Consider the following 26286-nt stretch of genomic DNA (forward strand, 5'->3'; position numbering starts at 1 on the left):
ACATATGTAGGACACTCTGTCGGGCTCCTGTGCTTTACCCTATAGTGTACATATTCAGTGATAATCTCTTTATTTATTACTGGGCTGCTATTTGTTAAGAGCATGGACAATTTCTATGTTGGATTCCTTGCTGTGCCTTGGAAGGTCCATGTGATGGGGCTGAGGTGGAGGCTGCTAGGATGGGGCTGAGGTGGAGGCTGCTGGGATGGGGCTGAGGTGGAGGTTGCTAGGATGGGGCTGAGGTGGAGGCTGCTGGGATGGGGCTGAGGTGGAGGTTGCTGGGATGGGGCTGAGGTGGAGGCTGCTGGGATGGGGCTCAAGTGGGAACTGTTGGAATGGGGCCTAGGTGGAGGCTCCTGGGATGGGGCCTAGGTGGAGGCTCCTGGGATGGGGCCTAGGTGAAGGCTCTTGGGATGGGGCCTAGGTGGAGGCTCATGGGGTGGGGCTTTGTTGGAGACTGCTTAGATGGAGCCTAGGTGGAAGCTTTTGGGATGGGACTTAGTTGGAAGCTGCTGGGATAGAGCCTAGGTGGAGGCACACAGGATGGAACTGGAGTGGTGGCAGATGGGATGGGGCTTTGGTGGTGGCTCCTGAGATAGGGCTGAGGTGGTGGCTAGCATGGTGAAGGGACTACTGACCATTTGCAGATTTCAAACTAAATGTATGTTTTTGGTCCAGCCTCACCTCTCTTTTCTACGGGGAGCCGAGTGACAAGGAGAAATCGCCATGTGAGACCAGCCCGCCAGACCTCAGTAATAAAGACCTGGTAAGTGACGTGTCTTGCACCCTTATCCTTGCCCACTCCTGCCCCCTCCCTTCTTCCACTCTTCCCTTCACCTTTCCCCCCTTGTGCCTTCACCCCCTTGCCCACTCGTGCCTGCACCCCTTATTGGGATCATTAAATTGTTAATGTGTTTTTGGCTTTTGAAAACGTAACCACTTAAGACACTACATACGGCTCTCCCCGTTCTTCGGCTCCGGGGACTGATCACGGGACTCCAGCGGCGATCGGGTCCGCGAGTCCCGCGGTCACGGAGCTTCGCCCGCGACCCACGGCTGGGCATTTAACAATCACGTACAGGTACGTGATTGTGCCCAGCCGTGCCATTCTGCCGACGTATATTGGCGTTAGGCGGTCCTTAAGTGGTTAACCTCCATAGTAATAGCAATTATAATGTTAAAAAATACTCATGCACCAAAAGATAACAAATTGTCGGTGTCAGACTATCTAAAAAAAAATAAGACAATCCATCCTATAGTGTAAATAAGTATAAAATGTGGTGTATGCTACTGTGTTGTGCTTGGTGGGTGCATGTCTATACAGTATAAATACAATACAATATAATATAATAGAATATAATATTGCATGGTTTCTCTCTTGCAGGGCTTCTGCTCCTGGCTCAGCTCCATTTATCAGATGAAGTGAGGACCTGTCTTGGTTAAGGTTTCTAGAGAATGAGGGAAATAGGGTGGTAGAGGGGTGTGAGGTGTCACAGTGAATATGGTACAGGAAAAAGGTTGATGGGGGAGGAGGGTTAAGTGGTTGGTGAGGCATGAATGTATTGTGGAGGGGTGACAGTTGAAGGGGAGGGTGTAGGTAGAGGGGAGGTAAGCAGTTGGCGAGGTATGGTGGAAGGAGGTAGGCAGTTGATAAGTTTAATGGAGGGAGGGAAGGATGGCTGGTGAGGTATGGTGAAGCGGGAATGGGCAGATAGTAAGATATGATGAAGAGGGGATGAGCAGTTGGACGCTTTGGTCGAGTGGGGCGAAGGGAAATAGGTGGTGGAGGAGGGGTGGGGGCAGTTGGGGGGTGTTTAGTGGAGGGGGTATGTGCAGTTGGGGTGATTTGATGGATAGAGGTGGACCGGTGGGGTAGTTCAATGGTGGGGGAATGGGTACTTGGGGAGGTTTGGTGGAGGATGGGCAGATAAGCAGGGAGAAGGTTCAAGGTGGATTTTGATGGTAAGTGATATTTCCCTCAGTTGTGGTGTTTTGTCCCCCTACAGGGATGAGGAAATTCAGAGTAAGTGTGGAGTAGATGCCATCATTTACCTGTCCTATCAGCGCCATCTTCTAGTGCTGACCTTACTCATCTGTGTCTTCTCTGTCTCCATCATTCTGCCGGTGAACTTCTCTGGGGATTTGCTGGGTGAGTGAATCACATTTCCTGAGCATTACCCCCCTATTGTATGTCCCTACCTAACAGTCTCCCCTCTGTATCTGCAGGTGACAGTCCGGCTCAGTTTGGGCGTACCACCATTGTCAACGTTCCCACACAGTGAGTTCTCCATGTATTGGGGTGTAGTGGGGAATTAGTGTACATACCGTTCATTGGTCTGCAGTGAATAATCAATGTACGTACATTGGGGTTTAGTGGGTAAGCATTGTACATGCATTGGGGTGCAATGGGTAGTCAGTGTAAGTACATTTGGGTGCAGTGAATAGTCAGTGTTCATACATTGGGGTTTAGTGAGTAGTCAGTGTAAATACAATGAGGTGTAGAGAGTAGTCATTGTAATTACAGTGGGGTTTGGTGAGTAGTCAGTGTAAATAAATTGGAGTGTAGTGAGTAGTCAATATTTATACATTGGGGTGCAGTGAGTAGTCAAGTGGACATACAGTGGAGTGCAGTGAGTAGTCCATGTTCATACACTGGGGTTTAGTGAGTAGTCAGTGTAATTACAGTGGGGTTTAGTGAGTAGTCAGTATTTCTACATTGGGGTGCAGTGAGTAGTCAGTATTTCTACATTGGGGTGCAGTGAGTAATCAGTGTTCATACACTGGGGTACAGTGAGTAGTCAGTGTTCATAAATTGGGGTTTAGTGAGTAGTCAGTGTTCATAAATTGAGGTGCAGTAAGTAGTCAGTGTTCATACATTGGGGTGCAGTGAGTAGTCAGGAAACATCTATTGGGGTGCAGTGAGTAGTCAGGGGACATACATTGGGGTGCAGTGAGTAGTCAGCAGATATACATTGGGGTGCAGTGAGTAGTCAGGGTACATACATTGGGGTGCAGTGAGTAGTCAGGGTACATACATTGGGGTGCAGTGAGTAGTCAGGGGACATCCATTGGGGTGCAGTGAGTAGTCAGCAGACATCCATTGGGGTGCAGTGAGTAGTCAGTGGACATACATTGGGGTGCAGTGAGTAGTCAGTGGACATACATTGGGGTGCAGTGAGTAGTCAGTGGACATCCATTGGGGTGCAGTGAGTAGTCAGTGGACATACATTGGGGTGTAGCGAGTAGTCAGTGGATATACATTGGGGAGTGGTAATGCTCTGTGACTGGCAGTGTTTGTCGCCCTCTTAGGGATCGGTTTCTCTGGCTGCACAGTGTCTTGGCTCTGTTCTATTTCCTGATGACCGTCCTCTTTATGCGCCATCACTCCGCCTCATTACACTACCGGGAGGATGAGAAGGTAAGGAGGGTTCATTGGGGTTCGGGCCCCTGCCACAAACCAAGGACTACTCACCCGCCTCTGATTGGTCGCATTTCTTTGTTTTCCTAGGTGGTGAGAACACTAATGGTGACCCGAATCCCACGAGAAATCGCAGACTCCTCCCTTATCACCAAACATTTCCAGTAAGTAGTTTCTCCCCAATATAAAAGACCCCCGTTAGCCCCTCTCTGCCCCCCCATTGTGACCCTGCGGTGTGTTCTTGTCGCAGTGAGGCGTACCCCAGCTGTACCGTCACCGATGTCCAGTTCTGTTATGACGTCCGGCGGCTGATGAAGCTGGACATAGAAAGGTGAGAAAACGCTCCCATCATCCCTTTCACCCATTGCGCTCCTTCTATACCAATCACCCGTCTTCTCTGCTCCTCCCCAGGCGGCGCGCCATGAAAGGTCGCATGTACTTCGCTGGACAGTCTCAGAAAGAAGGGAGGATCTTTATAAAAACTCACCCGTGTGCCCGGCTCTGCCCCTGCGACTGCTGCGGCTTCCAGACCGTGAGTGCGCCAGTGTGTGGCAGGACTAATAATAATAAAGCAGAGGGTGAAGGAACCCGATCTATGGAAATACAGGGCCGCCATTGCTGTTTTCTGCCTTAGGGACCAGTTCACACCATAGAAACGCAGTCCGGATGCGTTCTGGATGTTTTATTGCATGCGCAATTTTGATGTAGTCCAGTGCATTTTTCCTTCTCTTTTTTTCTTAACATTAAATAAGGACGTGTGTTCCAATGTCTTTTAGGTGCATTTAGTTTCATTCTGGTGCGTTTTTGATGCATATTACCGCGTTCCAGTACAGTCCAGTGCAGCAAAAAAAAGGAGCATGTTTTACTTTCTCCTGGAACTGGAACACACTGGAGTGAACTATGCCATTAAAAACCATATAACCTACTATCCATGCGCTTTTGATTCAGAAAAAAAATGTACTGGACTGAATGTGGTGTGAACTGGCCCTTAAAGAAGAAGTAAACCCTGATGGGTTTCACTTCCTCTTTATTTCCCTTCAAAGGTAAAGCATAATGGGCTACTTACTATGCATCACATAGTAGCCCATTATGTGTTACTTACGTAAAAACGAAGGCTGCGATGTCACCGATGTCCCCACTGGCGGAATCATCCATCTTCTCCCCTCTTCCTTCCGGGGTGCGGACTCCAGCTCTGTGACTGGCCGGAGTCGCGTGACATCACTCCCGCGCATGTGCACGGGAGCCACCAGTCACAGCAGGACCCCTTTAGAAATGTCGGCAGTGGCAAGTGATGGCGCAGGAAATAAGGTCTCTTCCTATGAAGGCCCTGGAGAGGAGGGTTGTTGAATCTACCTTTAGTGAGCCACTGGACTTGAGGGATTGACTGATCTGGGATCTGGCTTTAATTAATCTAGAGAGAATCCCTTTAAAGTTTCGGGATTTGGCCTGGCTCTCATTCCATGGCAGACTCTATGTGAAGGGCAACTTGAAGCATCACTGGAGGTGGAGTGGAGTGTGGAGGAGACGATGGACCATATCTTGCTTCAGTGTCCCTTCAATATAGAAGTCTATAAGCGGGTGGGTGGGGATCTGGATATCACTTTCCTTTTTCCGCTTGAGTTATGCAGAGTGGTCATACGGGTCTTTTGAGACTCATCGGGATTTTGATTTTGAAACACATTTTCTAGTTAGCTTAGTAGTTCGTTACTTCACATGAAATGCACTGTGTCAGGTTCCCATTCGGGAAAGTCCTTCCTGTCGAGGTGGTGGGGCACAACATTCTGGGTGAGGTTTGGAAGATTTGAGGTCTAGAGAAGGACAGGTGGTGGCCGGGGGCATGGACAAAGGCGTGGAGGAATGTCAGGTCCCCTATAGCTGCTGTCTGTCAGTCTCTGGGTGTGTGGCTTTCTCTCTGTCCTTTCACGTCCCCTAGATTTTTATAGGATCAGATTTTTTTAAAAAAAGGCTGCATGCATGGGATCAATGTGTAATAGTTTCTTATCCCGAGAGTGTGTTTAGGTGGAGGTTAGAGCCGGTTCACACAGGGGCAACCCGACTTACAGCGCGACTTAAAGTTGCCTCCAGGACAGGTGACTTTGGCTGTGGCCAATCACAGAAAAATCAGCTCTGTGAGAGGGAGGGGCTTGCCTGAGTAAAGTATTTTCTCTTCCTGTAAAGTTACTTCAGTTAAGACAGTGATCCGACTTTGGAGGCGACTTCCATTGAAACCAATGGGTACAAGTTGCCTAGAAGTCGCCTTGAAGTAGTACAGGAACCTTTTCTGAAGTCGGAGCGACTTCAGTAGTGTACATAAGACGGCTCCATTCATTTCAATTGAATTTCTCATGTTGCGCGACTTGGGGCGACACAAATCAGATCTCAAGCCGCGGTAGTGTGAATGGGCACCTAGGGTGTGTTTAGGTGGAGGTTTTGTTGTGCTTTATTATTATAAAAATAACATATATCTTGGTTTAAATATTTAGTTCTGTTTGTTTTTTTTTCTGGCAAAAAAGACAGTTAGCTAGATTCAGAAAGAGTTAAGCCGGCGTATCAGTAGATACACCGTCGTAACTCTGAATCTGCGCCGTCGTATCTTTAAGTGTATTCTCAAAATGAGATACACTTAAATCTAGTTAAGATACAACGGCCTGCGCCGTCGTATCTTAGCTTTCTATTTAGGCCGGCCGCTAGGGGCGTGAACGCTGATTTACGCCTAGAATGCGTAAATCAGCGAGATACGCCTATTCACGAACGTACGCTTGCCCGTCGCAGTAAAGATACGCCGTTTACGTAAGGCGTTTTCAGGCGTAAAGTTAGTCCAACAAAAAGCTGGCCCAGCCAATGTTAAGTATGGACGTCGTTCCCGCGTCAAATTTTGAACATTTTACGTCGTGTGCGTAAGTCGTCCGTGAATGGGGCTGGGCGTCATTTACGTTCACGTCGAAACCAATAAGTCCTTGCGGCGTACTTTGGAGCAATGCACACTGGGATATGTCCACGGACGTCGCATGCGCCGCTCGTTAAAAACATCAATCACGTCGGGTCACGATTCATTAACATAAAACACGCCCCCCTGTTCCTCATTTGAATTAGGCGCGCTTAGGCCGGCACATTTACGCTACGCTGCCGTAACTTAGGACGCAAGTGCTTTGTGAATACAGCACTTACCTCTCTAACTTACGGCGGCATAGCGTAAATACGAAACATACGCCGCCCTACGTGAATCCAGCTAAGTTTGTTTATTATGCTGAGGTAAGCTTTTTTTTGTTTGTTTATATATCATTTATTTATTCTGTATATATGTAAGTATGTTTTTATTATGTTATATGTTTAAGATTTTTAATAAACCAAAATTTACACCAATGTCTCTACCACATTTACACACTATTATTATTATGATGCATTTAAATATTATATTATAATATCTGACATATTTGTGCTGTACAAAGAACATCAGTCTCTGCACCAAAAGAGCTTACACTCTAATGTCCTTCCTGTCATACACTATTATTATTATACATTTTTATAGCGCTGACATGTTCCAACATATTTTCTTACATAGTTAACTTGTTTTCATGTGTAGGGATAACATTGTAAATTGATATAAACTCATTGGCCCAGATTCTCAAAGGAGATACGCCGTCGTATCTCTGAGTCTGAGCCGTCGTATCTATGCGCCTGATTCATAGAATCAGTTACGCATAGATTTGTGTTAGATCCGCCCGGCGTAAGTCTCTTACGTCGTCGGATCTTAACTGCATATTTACGCTGGCCGCTAGGGGCGTGTACGCTGATTTACGCCTAGAAATATGTAAATCAGCTAGATACGCGAATTCACGAACGTACGCCCGGCCGACGCAGTACAGATACTCCGTTTACGTTAGGCTTTTACCGGCGTAATGTTACCCCTGCTATATGAGGCGTACATGTGGCGTACCAATGTTAAGTATGGACGTCGTTCCCGCGTCGAATTTTTAAAAATTTACGCCGTTTGCGTAAGTTGTTCGCGAATAGGGCTGGGTGTCATTTACGTTCACGTCGAAAGCATTGGCTTCTTGCGGGTTAATTTGGAGCATGCGCACTGGGATACTTTCACGGACGGCTCATGCGCCGTTCGTAAAAAGCGTCATTTACGTGGGGTCACATAAAATTAACATAACACACGCCCACATCTACCACATTTGAATTACGCCGGCCTATTTACGCTACGCCGCCGCAACTTTCGTTTGAGAATACGGCACTTGCCTGTAAAAGTTGCGGAGGCGTAACGTAAATAGGATACGTTACGCCCGCACAAAGATATGCCGATCTACGTGAATCTGGGCCATTGTAAAGACTGATATAAATTGTTTCACATTTGTCCTTCCCCTTGTTTACCACCAGGTGGAGGCAGAGCAGTACTATGCTGAGCTGGAGGAGAAACTGACCGATGAGTTTACAGCAGAGAGGAACCGAATCCCCCTGAAGAGACTGGGTGCGGCATTTGTCACCTTCCAGGACGAGAGGATGACAGCAGTGTGAGTGGCAGAGATCAGAGATTTCTATATTATACTTTACACCTGGTATAAAAAAGTCATCCTTTCCATCTTATACAGTGCCTTGAAAAAGTATTCATACCCCTTGACATTTTCCACATTTTGTCATGTTACAACCAAAAACATAAATGTATTTTATTGGCATTTTATGTGATAGAGTCCAGTGATGGTGAACCTTGGCACCCCAGATGTTTTGGAACTACATTTCCCATGATGCTCATGCACTCTGCAGTATAGTTGAGCATCATGGAAAATGTAGTTCCAAAACATCTGGGGTGCCAAGGTTCTCCATTAATTACTGTGATAGACCAATACAAAGTGGCACATAATTGTGAAGTGGAAAGAAAATGATAAATGTTTTTCAAAATTCTTTACAAATAAATATGTGAAAAGTGTGGGGGGTACATTTGTATGGCGCCCCCCGGAGTCAATACTTTGTAGAACCTCCTTTCTCTGCAATTACAGCTGAAAGTCTTTTTGGGGATGGCTCTACCAGCTTTGCACATCTAGAGAGGGACGTTTCTGCCCATTCTTCTTTCCAAAATATCTCTCTCAGATTGGATGGAGAGCGTCTGTGATCAGCAATTTTAAAGTCTTGCCACAGCTTCTCAATGTGATTTAGGTCTGGACTGTGACTGGGCCATTCTAACACATGAATATGCTTTGATGTAAACCATTCCATTGTAGCTCTGGCTGTATGTTTAGGGTCGTTGTCCTGCTGGAAGGTGAACCTCCACCCCAGTCTCAAGTCTTTTGCAGACTCTAATGCCTCGTACACACAGTCAGATGTAAGCTTTTGGTCAGAAATTCCAACCGTGTGTAGGCTCCATCGGAATTTTTCTGTCGGAATTTCCACCAAGAAAAATTTGAGAGTTGGTTCTCAATTCCTATCGTCTGTATGCAATTCCGACGCTTTTTTTTATAACCCAACCCTGCTTTATTCTTGTCTATAACTTTATCCCTGACCTGTCTGGTGTATTCTCTGGCCTTCATGGTGCTGTTTGTTCACTAAGGTTCTCTAACAAACCTCTGAGGGCTTCACAGAACAGCTGTTTTTATACTGAGATTAAATGACACACATGTGGGCTCTATTTACTAATTAGGTGACTTCTGAAGGCAATTGGTCCCACTAGATTTTAGTTAGGGGGTATCAGAGTAAAGGGGGCTGAATACAAATGTACCCCTACACACTTTTTTACATATTAATAATTAAAAACCATTTATCATTTTCCTTCCACTTCACAATTATGGGCCACTTTGTGTCGGTCTATCACATAAAATCCCAATAAAATACATTTACGTTTTTAGTTGTAACATGACAAAATGTGGAACATTTCAAGGGGTATGAATACTTTTTCAAGGCACTGTATATTTTGTCTTTTGCATCTTTACGTATTCAGCAGACATTTTACCACTTACATCAGTCTCTGTACCAGAGGAACTTACATCATTATGTCCCCTCCACAGTCACACACTGTTAATATGCATATACTGTATATGGCCCGGATTCACAAAGCACTTCCGCCGACGTCTCTCGAGATACGCAGCGTAAGTGCAAATATGCGCCGTCGTATCTGTGCGCCGTGCCCACAAACTAAGATACGCCAGAAAATAGGCTTCATCCGACCGACGTAACTTGCCTACGCCGGCGTAGAGTGGGCGCATATTTAGGCTGGGCGCATTTGCCGCTCCCATTGATTTTCTAGGCACATATGCAAATGAGGGAGATACGCCGATTCACGCCGAACGTACTTGCGCCCGGCGCATAATATACGCGGTTTGCGCAAGTCGTACGTCCGGCGTAAAGTTATTCCCCATATATGAGGCGCAACCCATGCAAAGGTATAGACCAGGGAACACAAGCCGTCGTATTTTACGTCGTTTACATTGTACGTGAATAGTGCTGGGCGTAGGTTACGTTCACGCCGTAGGCAGTGATCCGTCGTATCTTAGGCATTCGTTCCGACGTGATTCTGAGCATGCGCACTGGGATGCGTCCACGGGACGGCGCATGCGCCGTTCATTATTTGTATCTGTCTGGCGCTCGGCCCATCATTTGCATGGGGTCACGCCTCATTAGCATGGCTCACGCCCACTTCCACCTACGCCGAATTACGCAGAGGAAACCCAGCGCAGTTTGGGAGGCAAGTGCTTTGTGAATTCTGTGCTTGCCTCTCTGCGCTGCGTCGGCGTAGTGTATATTAGATATACGCTACGGCGGCATAAATATGCGCCGATGTATGTGAATCCGGGCCTATATATATATACAAACTTACTGGCCACTTTATTAGGTACACCTTTTCTGTTGCTTGGTAACACAAATTGCTAATCAGCCAATCATATGTTTAGATGGTGTGAAGGGCAGGGGAGACATTGGGGTCTATCAGACCCCTAATGTCTCCATAAAGAGTACCTGTCACTTGCCCAATGCTATAACATAGGGCAGTGTTGAGATTACTATCTGGAGCAGTATATTATCTATAGTTATAAATAAGGGGTTTATTATTTATTTAGCAATCAAGTAAAAATAAATATAAAAATAAAGTCGCACCATACGTGTGACATATCGCCACGAATGTCAGAGTGAGAATAATAATTCTAGCACAAGAGCTCCTAGTTAACTCTAAACTGATGATCTGATGGGTGGAGCTTGTTTACTACATACATCTGATGGGTGGAGCTTGCTTACTACATACATCTGATGGGTGGAGCTTGCTTACTACATACATCTGATGGGTGGAGCTTGCTTACTACATACATCAGATGGGTGGAGCTTGCTTACTACATACATCTGATGGGTGGAGCTTGCCTACTACATACATCTGATAGGACTGAGCCCGTTTACTCCCTATATCTTATCCATTTATGTGATAGGTGGATCCGGAGTACATTTACATTTTATAGGTGGAGACTTTGCTTGGAATGGCGTTGATAATTGAAGTAACTGTAGCAATTTCTTCTCCTCAGGATCATCCAGGATTATGACCATCCAAGATGCCGCCGATCCCCTCAGCAATCCTCAGTCACTCCGGTCCTGCATTCGCACCAGTGGGGGATCCGTTACGCTCCGGCGCCCAATGACGTCATCTGGTAGGAGGCTTGTGTGGCAATGTCTGTCCTTGTCCTCCTGACCATTCTGTATAGTGACCTTATCTTTCTGTCTTTGGCAGGGAGAACTTGGCGGTGTCGGGTCCGGTGTGGTGGGTTCGCTTTGCTGGCCTGAACTTGGCATTATTTATTCTGCTTTTCTTTCTGACCACCCCGGCTGTCATTGTTAGCACCATGGACAGATTCAATGTCACGCGGCCTGCGGATAATCTGAGGGTGAGTTGACACATGAGGGCTTTGGGGGCACTCAGCGACCTGCTCGGTTCATGGTCTGCTCTGAAAACGAGCCTCCATTTATAACAGTAGTATTATGTGTAATATCTGTGGAGTGTTTATTTCATCCAATCAAGTGGGTTGCTGTGGGGTGGGCTGGTAGATTCCCGCATGTGATTGGTTATTGTGGGAGGGTGGTGATCTCACATCTCCTCTACTCTCTCCTCAGAATCCAGTCATCACCCAGTTCCTGCCCACTCTGCTGCTCTGGATATTCTCAGTGTGCCTGCCATTCATTGTATATTACTCGTCGTTCATGGCTTGTCACTGGACCAGGTGAAGGGCTGACTTCATACATGACACACACGCACTGCCCTCCGATCACCATCTCTGACCACCATTTTTGACCTCCTCCAACCACCATTGTAAATCTCCTCCAACTGTCATTGTCCACTTCCTCTGACCACCATTTTTGCCCTCCTCCAACCACCATTGTCAACCTCCAACCACCATTGTAAATCTCCTCCAACTGTCATTGTCCACTTCCTCTGACCACCATTTTTGCCCTCCTCCAACCACCATTGTCAATCTCCTCCAACTGTCATTGTCCACTTCCTCTGACCACCATTTTTGCCCTCCTCCAACCACCATTGTCAACCTCCAACCACCATTATCTTCCTCTTCTGAGCATTGGTGTCCCCATCCTCTGACCACCACTGCCATCTTCCCCAAACCATCATTGTGACTTGATGACCAATGTCATCCATCTCCAGCTGCCATTGTCACCCTCGTCCAACCACCATCATCACTTTCCTCTGATCACCACTGTCATCATCCCCTTACCACCATCACCCACTTCTGAACACCACTGTCATCTTCCTCTAACCATCATTGTGACTCTTCTTTGACCACCAATGTCACCCTTTTACAACTGCCATTGTCGCCCCATTCCGACCACCAATGTCACCCTCTTTCAACCACCATCATCACCTACCTCCGATCTGTCACCAACCTCTAACCACCATTGTCATCCTCCACCCCACTGTCGTCTGCTTCTTACCACCATTGTCACCCTCTTATGACCTCCATTGTCATCATCCTTTGACCACCATCAATATCCTCCTCCGACCACCACCGTAATCTTGCTCCAGCCAACATTGTCATCCTTCCCTGACCACTATTGCCTCCATCTCCACCCACCATTGTTGCTCCCCTATGTCCTCCATTGTTATCCTGATATAATCACCATTTTCATCCTTCTCCTACCACCACTGTAATCTTCCTTGAACCACCATTGGCATTCTCCTCTAACCACCACTGTTGCCCCCTCCCTAAGACCAACAATGTTATCTTCCTCTGACCACCATTGTCACGTTCTCTGACCATCATTATCACCTTCCCCAGACCACCATTGTCACCCTCCTCTGACCCCCATTTTCATCCTCCTCCATCTTCTGTAATAATTCTGTTTCATTTTCAGATCAAACGAAAACCGGATAACAATGCACAAGTGTTATTTTTTCCTGGTGTTCATGGTCATCATACTGCCCTCTCTGGGCCTGAGCAGGTACTACACAGATTTAAGGGTGACACTGCTATAGAGATTGGTGTTATCTACTGATATTAACAGCAGTCCTTCCCATTCTCTCCTAGTCTGGATCTATTTTTCCGTTGGCTGTTTGATGTCCATTTTCTGGATTCGGCCAATGTCAAGTTACAGTAAGTGCAGCTTTTACCCTCTTCCACCTTCTACCCCTGAACTGACCTTGCTTACACAACCCCTATAATTTCCCAAAAGTCATTTACCCCCATACTTGTCTTATGCACTTCTTTTACCTTGTATTCCTCCTTCTTACCTGTCTTCTGTCCTTGGTCCCTCATACTCATCCAATACCACCTTACCCCTCTTCTCATCTGGATATGGTGATACTTGTCCCATACACCAGTGGTCACCAACAAGTGGTTCGTGGACCACTGATGGTCCACGAAAAAATGTTTGTGGTCCCCAGGGGTTCTGCCGCAAATTAACATTGTGGTGGTTGTATACTGGTAAAGGTAAAGGTGTTTGTATACTGCCTATTCTGAATCGGCTGCAAAGGCTATGAATGTGGTTTTTCAGTAGCACATGGTTCCTAAATGCTCTCAAGAGATTGTTCATCCCAAATCACCTTTCAGATAGCTTACTCAGTCACAACTCACATGAGAGAAGATCTGGCGATGTTTATTCGTTGTATGATCCGTAGAATGCAAGTTACAACAGGTAAAAGAACGATTCTTCCATGCAGGTATAGAAGATACACACAGGTCAGATGAATTACAGCATTAAAATGACTGATACAGAAAAGAGGGGGAGGAGAGACTGAGCAGCATGGAAACTACGGAATGCCACAAGAGACAAACTAGATAGACATTAAAAAGACAGTACATAATAAAAAATAATATCATGTAACATGACACTGCCCAATGTTGTTCTTCTGTTCTTCGCCTTCTCTGTAGTTCTGGATCCTGTGAACTCAGAGGGGGGCACTGGGAGTAGTGCAGAGGGTGGAAGGTGAAGAAGGAGGAGACTTTCAATGGCAGCGCTGATCACAGACTGTGGGAGGGAGCACAGAGCTCAAGCACATGGCTGGATAAAGAGATGAAATCAAATGATGAGTCTGTGTAAGGCAGCAATGAGATGTGGGGGGGTGCACTGTATAAGACAGCAGTATGATCCGGGGTATATATATAAGGCATGTAACATTCATGTTAGTGGCCCCCCCGGGATCCAAAATTGTGAGTCCAGTGGTCCATGAGGTCCGAAGGTTGACGACCACTGGTATACACCACCACCAACACCATGGTCCATACACCACTCTATCCTCTATACACCCCCATTGTTCATACAATCCTCCTATTCTTTGTTTAGTCCCCCCTTTCTCTATACCCCCCCCCATTCTCTGTACCCCCACTATTTATCTCTCAATACCCTCTGCCCCTGTGTATTCCACCCTCTGGTCCTCCCTTAGTCCTGATGCTCTGGCTGTCTCTCCATATTGTAGGTGTGTTTTCCTCCCCAATAATGGGGCATTTTTTGTCAACTACGTCATCACTGCCAGTCTGATCGGCACCGCCATGGAACTGCTGAGAATTCCAGGTCTCACGGTATATGCTACACGCCTTTGTCTCGCCAAGTCAGTGCCAGAGCGTCTCCACGTGAAGCGGGTATGTGTGTCTACAGCACTGCAGTCTTGGAAGGGTGGAGGGGAAGGTGGGCCGTCTCATGCCTCTCCTGATTGATTTGTCATGTCTTCCTGCAGAGTCAGGCCTATGAGTTCCAGTTCGGCCTGGAGTATGCCTGGACCACATGTGTCTTCTCCGTAGTGATGACCTACAGTATTACATGCCCCATCATCGTACCCTTCGGTATGTATTTGTGTTACACTCCTTCCTCTGTTTTTTATTTCCTCTCTCTGCACTTTTTTTATGTTTTTAGAGGAGCACTGTTCTGGCACCTCCAGAACTGAAAGTATGGAATAGCAAGAGGTGCTGGGGTGTGCTAGAGGGTCTATTGATGCTGGCTGTTGGGTAATCTATTGTTGCTGGAGGGGATCTATTTTTGTGAAGGAAGGGGGTCTGTTGTTGATGGGGAAGTCTTCTGTTGTGTGTGGGGGATCTATTGATGCTGGGGTGGGTCTTATGTTGTTGGAGAATCAGTCATTGCTGGGAGGGACGTATTGAGGGAGGAGTCTTTGTTGCTGGCTGCTGGAGGGTATATTGATGCTGGCTACTGGGGAATCTATTGTTGCTGGAGGTGATCTATTTTTGCGGAGGAAGGGGGGTCTATTGTTGCTGGGGAGGTTTTCTGTTGTGCGTGGGGGATCTATTGTTGCTGGGGTGAGTCTTATGTTACTGGAGGGTTCAGTTGTTGCTGGGAGGGACGTATTGTTGAAGGAGGGGTCTTTGTTGCTGGCTGGAGGATGGTCTATTGATGCTGGAGGTAATCTATTTTTGTAGGGGGGGGGTCTGTTGTTGCTGGGGAGGTCTATTATTGCTGGTGGGGGATCTATTGTTGCTGGGGGTGGGTCTTATGTTGCAGGGGGTCAATCGATGCTGGGAGGGATCTACTGTTGAGGGAGGTGTCTTATGTTGCTAGCTGCTAGAGGGTCTATTGATGCTGGCAGTTGGGAGTCCATTGTTGCTAGGGTGGATTTAGTGTCGCTGGGGTGTCCATTGTTGCTGGGGATCTATTTCGATGCCTTTCTGTAACAGAATGGCCCGGGACACCCAGAGACTTTTGAAGGATGTGGGGTACTCCTGTGCCAGCGTCACTAATGACTCTTGGGTCTAGGGTCATCCTGTGCCCCTTTTGGGCATAGGGTGACTGAGAAATATTAATTATAAATTACATGAGATGGGACATTACTGATAATTCATGTATTGCAGGATATGTTGAAATATTACAAGTTGTTCTGAACTCAATAGGTCAATAGGCTCCTGAAAGGCATTCCATTGTCCATTGTGTGATGCTAATACTGTGTTGTGTCTATTGTACTGATTAAGTCTGGAAGGTCAGATGTCTCCTTTCAGGAGTAGGGAATTAGCATGTCAATTATGTTTAGTAAAGGAATGTGTTTGTGTGAAAAGTCTATTGATGATACTATGTGATAGGAATAGCAGGTGAGAGTCAAAACATCTGACTTCTCAGGTGTAGTAATTAGGTCATGTTAAATCGGTGCCAAAACGTCTGACATAGAAATGTGTATTATGCAGGTGAATCACTTAGTATCGGAGTCCGAATGTCTGGGGGATAATTAACTCCTCTGAATGTCATTATCTAAAATAATGTGATTGAAGCCCCATTGTGTGATGTGTGGGTGGAGAGTTCTTTGTTCCTTTGATTAACTGTAACATGCCTGTACCGTATATAAGAGAGCTAACCATTAAAGCGTTCATACATTTTGAAACCAGTAACAGAGCTGTGTGGATGTCTCGTTATTCTGGTAAATGGGATGGATTGTGTCTGCTAGATTGTGGAGTGTCAGATAAGCGGTCGTGGTTGAAGGAATGGGAATATCGTAAACGGTGGTGACCGTTACACTTTCTTTTTATCATTAATTCCATACAAAATACTTAGCACCTCAAAGTGATACTTGGTTCTGTATTCTCTACAAGGAGTGGCACTGGGAGGTGGGTAAGAGGTGGAACCAAGGAACGATGCTCGGAGATGGGTAAGGGGTGGAACCAAGGAACGATGCTCCGAGGTGGGTAAGGGGTGGAACCAAGGAACAATGCTACGAGGTGGGTAAGGGGTGGAACCAAGGAACGATGCTCGGAGATGGGTAAGGGGTGGAACCAAGGAACGATGCTCGGAGATGGGTAAGGGGTGGAACCAAGGAACGATGCTCCGAGGTGGGTAAGGGGTGGAACCAAGGAACGATGCTCCGAGGTGGGTAAGGGGTGGAACCAAGGAACGATGCTCCGAGGTGGGTAAAGGGTGGAACCAAGGAACGATGCTCGGAGGTGGGTAAGAGGTGGAACCAAGGAACGATGCTCGAAGGTGGGTAAGGGTTGGAACGAAGGAACGATGCTCGGAGGTGGGTAAGGGGTGGAACCAAGGAATGATGCCCGGAGGTGAGTAAACGGTGGAATCAAGGAACGATGCTCGGAGGTGGGTAAGAGGTGGAACCAAGGAACGATGCTCAGAGGTGGGTAAGGGGTGGAACCAAGGAACGATGCTCGGAGGTGGGTAAGGGGTGGAACCAAGGAACGATGTTCGGAGGTGTGTAAACGGTGGAACCAGGGAACAATGCTCGGAGGTGGGTAAGGGGTGGAACCAAGGAACGATGCTCGGAGGTGGGTAAAGGGTGGAATCAAGGAACGATGCTCGGAGGTGGATAAGGGGTGGAACCAAGGAACGATGCTCGGAGGTGGGTAAGGGGTGGAACCAAGGAACGATGCTCGGAGGTGGGTAAGGTGTGGAACCAAGGAACGATGCTCAGAGGTGGGTAAGAGGTGGAACCAAGGAACGATGCTCGGAGGTGGGTAATGGGTGGAACCAAGGAATGATGCTCGGAAGTGGGTAAGGGGTGGAACCAAGGAATGATGCCCGGAGGTGGGTAAACGGTGGAACCAAGGAACGATGCTCGGAGGTGGGTAAGGGGTGGAACCAAGGAACGATCCTCAGAGGTGGGTATAGGTGGAGTCAATGGGTGACTCAGAAGGGAGGAGTTCCTGCACCCATTCTCTAATAAAAAAAAGCCCTGGTGACGATCATAATGCAAAGTGTCTGTGAACATGGGGCACCATATTGGATCCCTTTATCTCGCTGCTGGGTAAAAAAATAATAATAGACTCGCTGCCGTCTCATTGGCCACTGCAGACCATGTGACTGTGTGCAGCATAAAGAGATACATTTCAAAATCTAGGCGATATGGTAATACTGCCCTATGCCCACTGTATGTATGACAGGTCCACTTTATACTGTCCTGCACATTGTCTTTCTTTGTGTCCTGATCACTTAGTGTGTCTATGCAATGCTGATGGCGGCTCCTTTTTATTACAGGCCTCATATATCTGCTGCTGAAACACATGACGGACAGATACAACATATACTACGCCTATATCCCCACCAAGCTGAGCCCCAGCCTGCACAGCGCCGCTGCACAGCAGCTCTTGGCTGCTCCCATCCTGTGTGTCTTCTGGCTGCTCTTCTTCTCTGTCCTGCGGTTGGGTAAGACCTGAGCGCCACAACTGTGTCCTCCTGATCTTCAGGAACTGGGACACGCAAGCTGATGAAGGATATGTAGGGCTATATGTAGAGACTCATTGATGTGACCCTCTTTCCCTATTATAAAGTAAAGTCACCCCCCTCACTAAGAAGTGACCCAACCCCCCACCATAAAGTGACTCCCCTCTTTCTCTCTGCAGGATCCACACACCCCGTCACTCTGTTCACATTCGTCAGCCTGCTCTGCTGTTTACTCTTCTCCATCTTTGGGCTTTGTCTGCGAAAGCTGCGACCGAAGAGACCGTCCAGCTATCAGGTGAGATCCCCAGGTTATTCCTTCAGGGGTGTCATGGTTACTCCTAGTCTGCCAGCCAGGGCTGCTATTAGAAATCACGGGGCCCCATACAGTCTATCTGACAGGGCCCCCCCCTCAGGCCAGAAGTGACCGACGACATAGATTTATCAGTCTCTTTCTTTGCAGCCTAAGTTGCAAAGATAAATTAACTGGAAGCACTCTGAGGATTCTTGCTCATTCACAAACTGAAGCATAGTAAACCATTTACTATGTTTCAGTGATGAATGGAAACAGAAGTTTTCATTCAGGAAAGAAGAGGTCAATAAATTATATATTTACCAGTCCCTTCCCCCACTCTCCATCCTGAAACATCCCCCTGTATGCCCGTAGAAAGGGGCACACAGGGGACCCTCGGGTGTTCACACAGAAGACTGCAGGGTACATTTTTTCAGGCGGTATAGCAGCGCTATTTTTAGCGCTAAACCGCCTGAAAAACGCGTCAGTGTGAAAGGGGCCCTAAAGTGGCTGTAAACCCTCTGGCAGAAGTTACACCTACAGGTAAGCCTAGATTAAGACTTACCTGTAGGTGCTTGCAATATCTTTGCTAATATATTTGCAATTTCCCAGAGCGACGTCTTCTTCTGCGCATGCACTGTCTTGAAAGGGCACGCTGTGCCGTTTTAAGCCGGGGTCATGCCGTTAAAGGCTGCTCCTGCACACAAGCGCGGGAGTGATGTCACGCGACTCTGGCCAGTCAAAGAGCCGGAGTTCGCGGCCCCCAGAAGAAGAGGGGTGAAGATGGACTCTCGCTGCAATGGAGGAAGACGGCGGCATTGCGAGCTTCTCCTGCAGATAAGTGTCACATAATAAGCCGCGATGCGATGCATAGTAGCCCATTATGCTTTACCTTTGCAGGGAGACATAGAGGAAGTAAAACCCGTCAGGGTTTACTTCCTCTTTAAGGCCCCTATACACACTGGGGTAGATTCAGAGAATAATTACGCCGGCGTATCCATAGATACGCCGCGTAATTGCTAAGCTGCGCCGGCGTATCTACTTTCTGTATTCAGAAAGATAGATACGCCGACTTTAGCCTAAGATACAACTGGCATAAGTCTCTTACGCCGTCGTATCTTAGGGTGCATTCTGACGCTGGCCGCTAGGGGCGCGTCCGTTGTTGTCGGCGTAGAATATGCAAATTGTCTACTTATGCCGATTCACAAACGTACGTGCACCCGGCGTTCGTTTTTTACGTTGTTTGCGTTAAGGCTTTTTCGGCGTAAGGCTGCTCCTGCTATTAGGAGGTGCAGCCAATGTTAAGTATGGACGTCGTTCCTGATTGGAAATTTGAATTATTTACGTCGTTTGCGTAAGTCGTTCTCGAATAGGGCTGGACGTAATTTACGTTCACGTCAAAACCAATACGTCGTTACGCCGTACCTGGAAGCAATGCACACTGGGATATGTACACGGACGGCGCATGCGCAAAACAAAACGTCAATCACGTCAGGTCATTATAAATTTAAATAAAACATGCCCCCCCTTCCACATTTGAATTACGCACGCTTACGCCGGCCCCTTTTACGCTATGCCGCCGCGACTTACGGAGCAAGTGCTTTGTGAATACAGCACTTGCTCCTGTAAGTTACGGCGGCGTAGCGTAAATATGAAACGCTGCGCCGCCGTAACTATGCGCGCCCGTACGTGAATCTACCCCAATGACTTTTAGACAACAACGGTCTGAGGGATGTGTTTTATCGGACAATCCAACCGTCTGTATGCTCTATTGGACAATTGTTGTTAGTTTTTCAACGGACAAATGTTCGCTGTGAATGCTCTCAAACTTTTCGACAACAAATGTCCGAATGGAGGATAATCCAATCGTGTGTACACAAGTCCATCGCACTAAAGTCCAAAGTACAAACACGCATGCTCGGAACTAATGCTAAAGATCAGACAACAATAGCAGAAGTTGCCCAAGGGGTGGCGGTAAAGAGCTCAAAAACCACGTGATTTGGTGAAAGTTGGCTGAAAATGTTCTGCCGTGTGTATGCAGAACAAGTTCGCGGCCAACGCCCCTTCACACAAAAATCCACGGGAAAATTTGATGGAAGTACGATCGTGTGTATGAGGCTTTAGAGGCCCAGAAAGAGTTGCTTGGCTACCGATATGACATTAGAGCGATGAGACTTGACGCTTCCATTTTCCTCTGCAGATGTCGGAGCAGGGCGATGGGATGATGCAGGACACGGAACGCAGCAGCATATCTTCTACGCTGCAGTCCAGTGTGAGTCTCTCCTGATCTGTCCCTCTTGCTTCCCCCAGATTATATATACAGACCCCAGAGGAGAACTATGGGCCAGATTCACAAATGAGATACGCCGTCGTATCTCCTGATACGCCGTCGTATCTCTGTTTCTATCTATGCGCCTGATTCATAGAATCAGTTACGCATAGATAGCCATAAGATCCGACAGGTGTAATTGTTTTACACTGTCGGATCTTAAGATGCAGTACCGCCGCCGCCGCTGGGGGGAGTTCGCGTCGTAAACCAGCGTCGGGTATGCAAATTAGGAGTTACGGCGATCCCCGACGGTTTTTCGCGTTCGCTACGTCGCCGCTAGTCTAGTTTCCCGTCGCAAAGTTAGTCGTTTTTTTTGGTGCCTTAACTTTACACAGCAATCGTATTGCTGTGTAAAGTATGGCCGTCGTTCCCGCGTCGAAATTTAAAAAATACCGTCGTTTGCGTAAGCCGTCCGGGAATACGGAATTACGCTACGCGCGTCGCCGTTCAAAAAAATGACGTCACTTCGCGCAAAGCACGGCGGGAGTTCGGAAACGGAGCATGCGCGGTAGGTCCGGCGCGGGAGCGCGCCTAATTTAAATGGCACACGCCCATTTGAATTGGCCCGCCTTGCGCCGGCGTAGGTTTTCATCGCAAGTGCTTGGTGAATCAGGCACTTGCGATGAAAAATTGCGGCGGTGTAACGTATCTAGGATACGTTACGCCGCCGCGATTCTACGTGAATCTGGCCCTTTGTTTCAGTTATGGGTGGACACAACCTAAAGGCTGAACCCCCTTTAGGCATTGCAGGCTCTACAGTAGATGGGTGGAGCTGGGAACTCTAGTGCAGAGTTCTCACAACCCTACTAGTCATGATCTATCCCGCAATTCTCCACTCATAACTGAAATATCCTTCCACGACAAATGAGAAATATTTATCCGACCTGAAAGTGATGGATAGTAACTCTTCCCTCCCTCTCTCCAGGTGTTTGTGGCCAATGTCCTCCAAGAACAGGACCTCTCCCCCCTGACCTCTCCTGCTCATCCATCATATGGAGCTCTGGAAACCCGAGCTGATAGCCCCGCCGAGGGGCCCGAAGTGGCTCCTGAGAGCTCAGACAACACCTGCAATTAAGGTGGGGAGAAGAAGACACTGTACAAGATTGGAGGAGCCAGCTTCTTTAGCAGGTGTATGTGGGTGCCATACCAGGCCATACCAGGCCCTTCCTGGTTGAGTCAGGCTGTGTCCTGGCGCCCCCTTGTGCTCTTCAGTTCGGTGTACGTTTTTCTGCTGAGATTCTTCCTGCTGACCGTCTCTGAGGTCATTATGTAGCCGAGCGCAAGGAATTCTGCTGTGAGGGTGGAGTCACACCTCTAGGCTCCTCCCATCCACATACCACGGACCCCGAATGTTCCATTTGTGTATGTACGCTCCTTCTGACGCCCCCTCCTGGATAGCTGCGCTCCCTGGCTCCATTTTTGCGTTTGCATGGGGACAGCGCACAGTTTGCTATAAAATGTTATTTATGAGGTTGCTGAATTATGCCAAATATAATTTTACATGAGAATGTTATTGTGTCGGTCTGCTGATGCGTGAATTCCAGATTCCAGGGGGACTGTCGTGCATAGGGGGTGGGGGATGGTGTCTAGAGTAGAGGAGCAGCAGAAGGCTTTGCTTTCCCACATGTTTATTTCTTTTGTCACAAAAAAAAGGGAGAAAAAAAAAAGCCAAATCTGACACATTCCAAACAGAACTCAAAAATGGACTGGACAACGTTATTTGCACCTTCTCAAAATTGCATTCCAAGTTTGTGACGCTTCTGTAATTTGTAATTAACTACTACAGATCGACGCTATAGCCGAAAGACGGCTACAGCGCGGACCTGAATTGCCGTGCTCGAGCGGCCTGTGCGCCCGGCGCGCTCTGTGATCAGCGAGTCTATGAGACTCGGCTGATCACAGATCAGAGTAAGAGGTCATCCATTGGTGTCCATCTGTGATTACCGTCTGGAGTAAATGGGACATCAGTCCAACGCACTGCAGACCCACTGCTGCTAAGCAGTGCCCACCTGTGCCACCTACCAGTGCATATCAGCGCTGCTTAGTAGTGCCGCCCACCAGTGCCACCTATCGGTGTCCATTAGTGCCTCATCATCAGTGTCACCTACCAGCACTGCCTATCAGTGCAGCCTCAGTAGCGAAGGAGAACAATTACACCTTTGCAAAATGTTATAACTATGAAAACTGTTTTTTTAGCAAAAAAGAAAAAACCCAGTGGTGATTAAATACCACCAAAAGAAAGTTCTATTTGTGTGAAAAAAAATGATACAAATTTCATGTGGCATGTGTATGTGTAGTGTAGCATGTCCGCACAATTGTCATTCAACGTGTTACAGTGCTGAAAGCTGAAAATTGGCCTGGGCAGGAAGGGGGTGAAAGTGGTCGATAGGCAAGTGGTTAACCACTTAACCCCCGGACCGTATTGCTGCCCAAAGACCAGGCTACTTTTTGCGATTCGGGACTGCGTCGCTTTAACTGACAATTGCGCGGTCGTGCGACGTGGTTTTCCAAACAAAACTGACGTCCTTATTTCCCCACTAATAGAACTTTCTTTTGGTGGTATTTGATCACCTCTGCGGTTTTTATTTTTTGCGCTATAAACAAAAATAGAACGACAATTTTGAAAAAAAATAATATTTTTTACTATTTGCTGAAATAAATATCCCCCAAAAATATATAAAAAAAATTTTTTTTTCCTCAGTTTAGGCCGATACATATTCTTCTACATATTTTTCGTACAAAAAATCGCAATAAGCGTTTATTGATTGGTTTGCGCAAAAGTTATAGCGTTTACAAAATAGGGGGTATTTTTATGGCATTTTTATTAAAAAAATTTTTTACTAGTAATGGCGGCGATCTACGATTTTCTTTCCGTACTGCGACATTATGGTGGACACTTCGGACACTTTTGACACATTTTTGGGACCATTGGCATTTTTATAGCGATCAGTGCTATAAAAATGCATTGGATTACTATAAAAAGGACACTGGCAGTAAAGGGGTTAACACTAGAGGGCGGGGAAGGGGTTAAGTATGTTCCCTGGGTGTGTTCTTACTGTGGGGGGGGGGGTGGCCTCACTAGGGGAAATCACTGATCCTCTGTTCATACATTTCCCCCCCTGACAAGACCGGGAGCTGTGTTTACACACACAGCTCCTGGTCTCCGCTCTGTAACGAGCAATCGCGGGTGCCCGGCGGCGATCGTGCCCGCCGGGCACGCGCACGGGACTCGGGGGCGCGCGTGCCCCTAGTGGCCTGCGAGAGAGCCGACGTAGAGCTACGGGCTCTCGCGCAGGGGAGCCAACCTGCCGCCGTAAAACGACGGCGGCAGGTCGGCAAGTAGTTAAAGAAAAGAATAGTCCCTACAGTCACACATGGCGGAGGTTCACTTATGTTTTGGGGTTTCTTTGTTGCTTCAGGCACTGGAAGTCTTGACCGTGTGCATGGCATTATGAAATCTGAAGACTACCAAAAAGCTCTGGGGTGCAATGTAGGGCCCAGTGTCAGAAAGTTGGGTCTCTGTCAGAGGTCATAGGTCATACAGCAAGACAATGACCCAAAGCACGGGTCAAAAAGCACCCAGAAATGGTTTAAAGTGGTTGTTAAAGAGGAAGTAAACCCCGATGAGTTTTACTTCCTGTATGTGTCCCAGCAAAGGTAACGCATAATGGGCTACTAGGCATCGCTCAGGGAAATTGCAAATATCTCCGAGACCGTGTAGGTCTAAGCGATATTGCAAGCACCTACAGGCAAGCCTTAATCTAGGCATACCTGTAGGTGTAACTTGTCCCTGAGGGTTTACAATCACTAACTTGATCGTTATATCACCCCCTCGCATAAAAAGCTGTAACTGAATACATGTGCTTTATTAAAAACAAAAGCAGATTTCTACCTGTTTTAACAGCGTCTTCCAGCGATCACACGACTCCAGGCTCTCAGCTCTCCCCGTCTGATCTCTCCAGTGGGCGGGGCTTTCCCTGGTGATGTTAGCCAGGGAGGAGAGGAGCAGAGAGCCTGGAGTCATTTGATTGCTGGAAGACACTTAAAACAGGTAGAAATCTGCTTTTTTTTTTTAATAAAGCACAGGCACGAGGACTCAGCTTTTTATGTGACAGAGGGGATGATATAACGATCAGTTTGTTTTGAAGCAGTAGAGCGGCGCAAGTGAGAGCCGACAGGCAGGGAGGGGAGAGGGGAGGGAGACAGAGGAGAGCTGCAAAGAGCAGGGCAGCGAATAAAGGAGGAATGTACTCTGACCACGGTTTCAGGGCTCAGCAGCCCTGATATATCGTGGTCAGAGTACAGAGGGAAGGGTAAAAACTGGGTGGATAAGCCAAGTATTTTAGGTGATACAGGGGGCCAAAATACACACCACAAGCACTGTGCTGTTATTCATGCTTTAAGGGAACAGGATTGTATTTATATTTTTGGGTTAACAAACCCTTTAAGACAAAGCGCTGCAGAGTACTGTACTGGCCAGCAATGAGTCCAGATCTAAATCCCATAGAGCCCCTGTGGAAAGATTTCAGAACAGCAGTTGGGAAGAGGAACCCTTCCAATGTGAAAGACCTGGAGCACTACGAAAGAAGAGTGATCCACAATTTGAGTAAAGAGGTGTAAGAAACTCATTGATGGTTACAAGAAGCGATTGATTTTCGTTATTTTTTCCAGAGTCGTGCACTACCAAATATGAAATTGAGAGTGCCAATCATTTTGTCCAGTCCATTTCTGAAGTTTTGCATGGAATGTGTCAGATTTGGCTTTTTGTTTCGCCACTTTTTGTGTCACACCAATACAAACAAATGAAATAAAACGTGAGAATTCCTAAACATTTGTAATTACAGCATTTTCTAGGCGAAGTGGTGCATTATGTGACAGAAGTGCAGCGGTGCCAATATTTTTGCCTATGACTGTATATTGCTGCACATTCATGATATTTCGGCTGCTGACTCCAGGATATGAGTGCAGGGCACTTGTCAGAGGTGACAGAAGAGGCCTTATCGATCACTGAAATATGAACTGTATTGCGATCCTCAGTACGGATTAGACCTGTAAAGTGGAAGCTTGAATCCGGTTGGTGGCTGAGGCATAGTCGGAAGGTAATTGGATCAGTTTTCCTCTTCGGGTTTACCAAAACCATGTAGTGCAAGGGCCTGCCTGATTGCATACAAATTTAAACTCTTATGCCGCGTACACACGACCGTTTTTCGGGTTGTAAATAATTACGTATTTTTTTTATGTCATTAAAAACGATTGTGTGTGGGCTCCAGAGCATTGTTCACGACGTAAAAAATGGCCATTAAAAATTTAGAACATGCTCTAATTTTTCACGTCGTAAAAAATGGTCGTGTGTAGGCCTTAACGACGTGAAAAAAAACTATATATTAGATGGTTTTGGTAAAGAGAAAAACCTGCAGGAAAACTGATAGTGTGTATTGGGCTTCAGTCTGGGCTGCCCACACCATCCTTGATATATAGCACAGCACCTCCAACAAACCTCAAGGCCCCACTAATGTCCCCCAAACCACTGCATGACCTTCTCCAGCCTCCTCCATCAAGCCTTATGCCCCTCTCCGCCATGCCAACACAGCACCATGCCCCCTTGGATGTTCACCGACACACCTCAGGCCCTTGACCTCCGTTACCCGATAAACCTTGTGCCCC

General features: G+C 47.2%; 1 protein-coding gene across 2 annotated transcripts in view; it reads left to right on the forward strand.

The window, feature by feature from the left end:
• The window catches only part of TMEM63C (transmembrane protein 63C), a 35129-nt gene extending 12994 nt beyond the window's left edge, over window positions 1–22135 (forward strand). For both annotated transcript variants that reach the window (XM_040333492.1, XM_040333493.1), the window contains 20 exons: window positions 679–766; window positions 1385–1422; window positions 2007–2149; window positions 2227–2278; window positions 3310–3418; window positions 3509–3582; window positions 3669–3749; window positions 3830–3950; window positions 7802–7935; window positions 10921–11043; window positions 11124–11277; window positions 11504–11610; window positions 12755–12841; window positions 12928–12993; window positions 14316–14478; window positions 14574–14679; window positions 17819–17986; window positions 18184–18299; window positions 20494–20565; window positions 21548–22135. In XM_040333492.1, coding sequence (XP_040189426.1) covers window positions 679–766; window positions 1385–1422; window positions 2007–2149; window positions 2227–2278; window positions 3310–3418; window positions 3509–3582; window positions 3669–3749; window positions 3830–3950; window positions 7802–7935; window positions 10921–11043; window positions 11124–11277; window positions 11504–11610; window positions 12755–12841; window positions 12928–12993; window positions 14316–14478; window positions 14574–14679; window positions 17819–17986; window positions 18184–18299; window positions 20494–20565; window positions 21548–21697 — 2152 coding nt within the window. In that variant the 3' untranslated portion in view covers window positions 21698–22135. The remainder of the gene's footprint in view (window positions 1–678; window positions 767–1384; window positions 1423–2006; window positions 2150–2226; window positions 2279–3309; window positions 3419–3508; window positions 3583–3668; window positions 3750–3829; window positions 3951–7801; window positions 7936–10920; window positions 11044–11123; window positions 11278–11503; window positions 11611–12754; window positions 12842–12927; window positions 12994–14315; window positions 14479–14573; window positions 14680–17818; window positions 17987–18183; window positions 18300–20493; window positions 20566–21547) is intronic.
• The last annotated feature ends 4151 nt before the right edge of the window (window positions 22136–26286 follow it).

This window comes from Rana temporaria, chromosome 13 (genome assembly GCF_905171775.1).
Source record: "Rana temporaria chromosome 13, aRanTem1.1, whole genome shotgun sequence".
Lineage (NCBI taxonomy): Eukaryota > Metazoa > Chordata > Amphibia > Anura > Ranidae > Rana > Rana temporaria.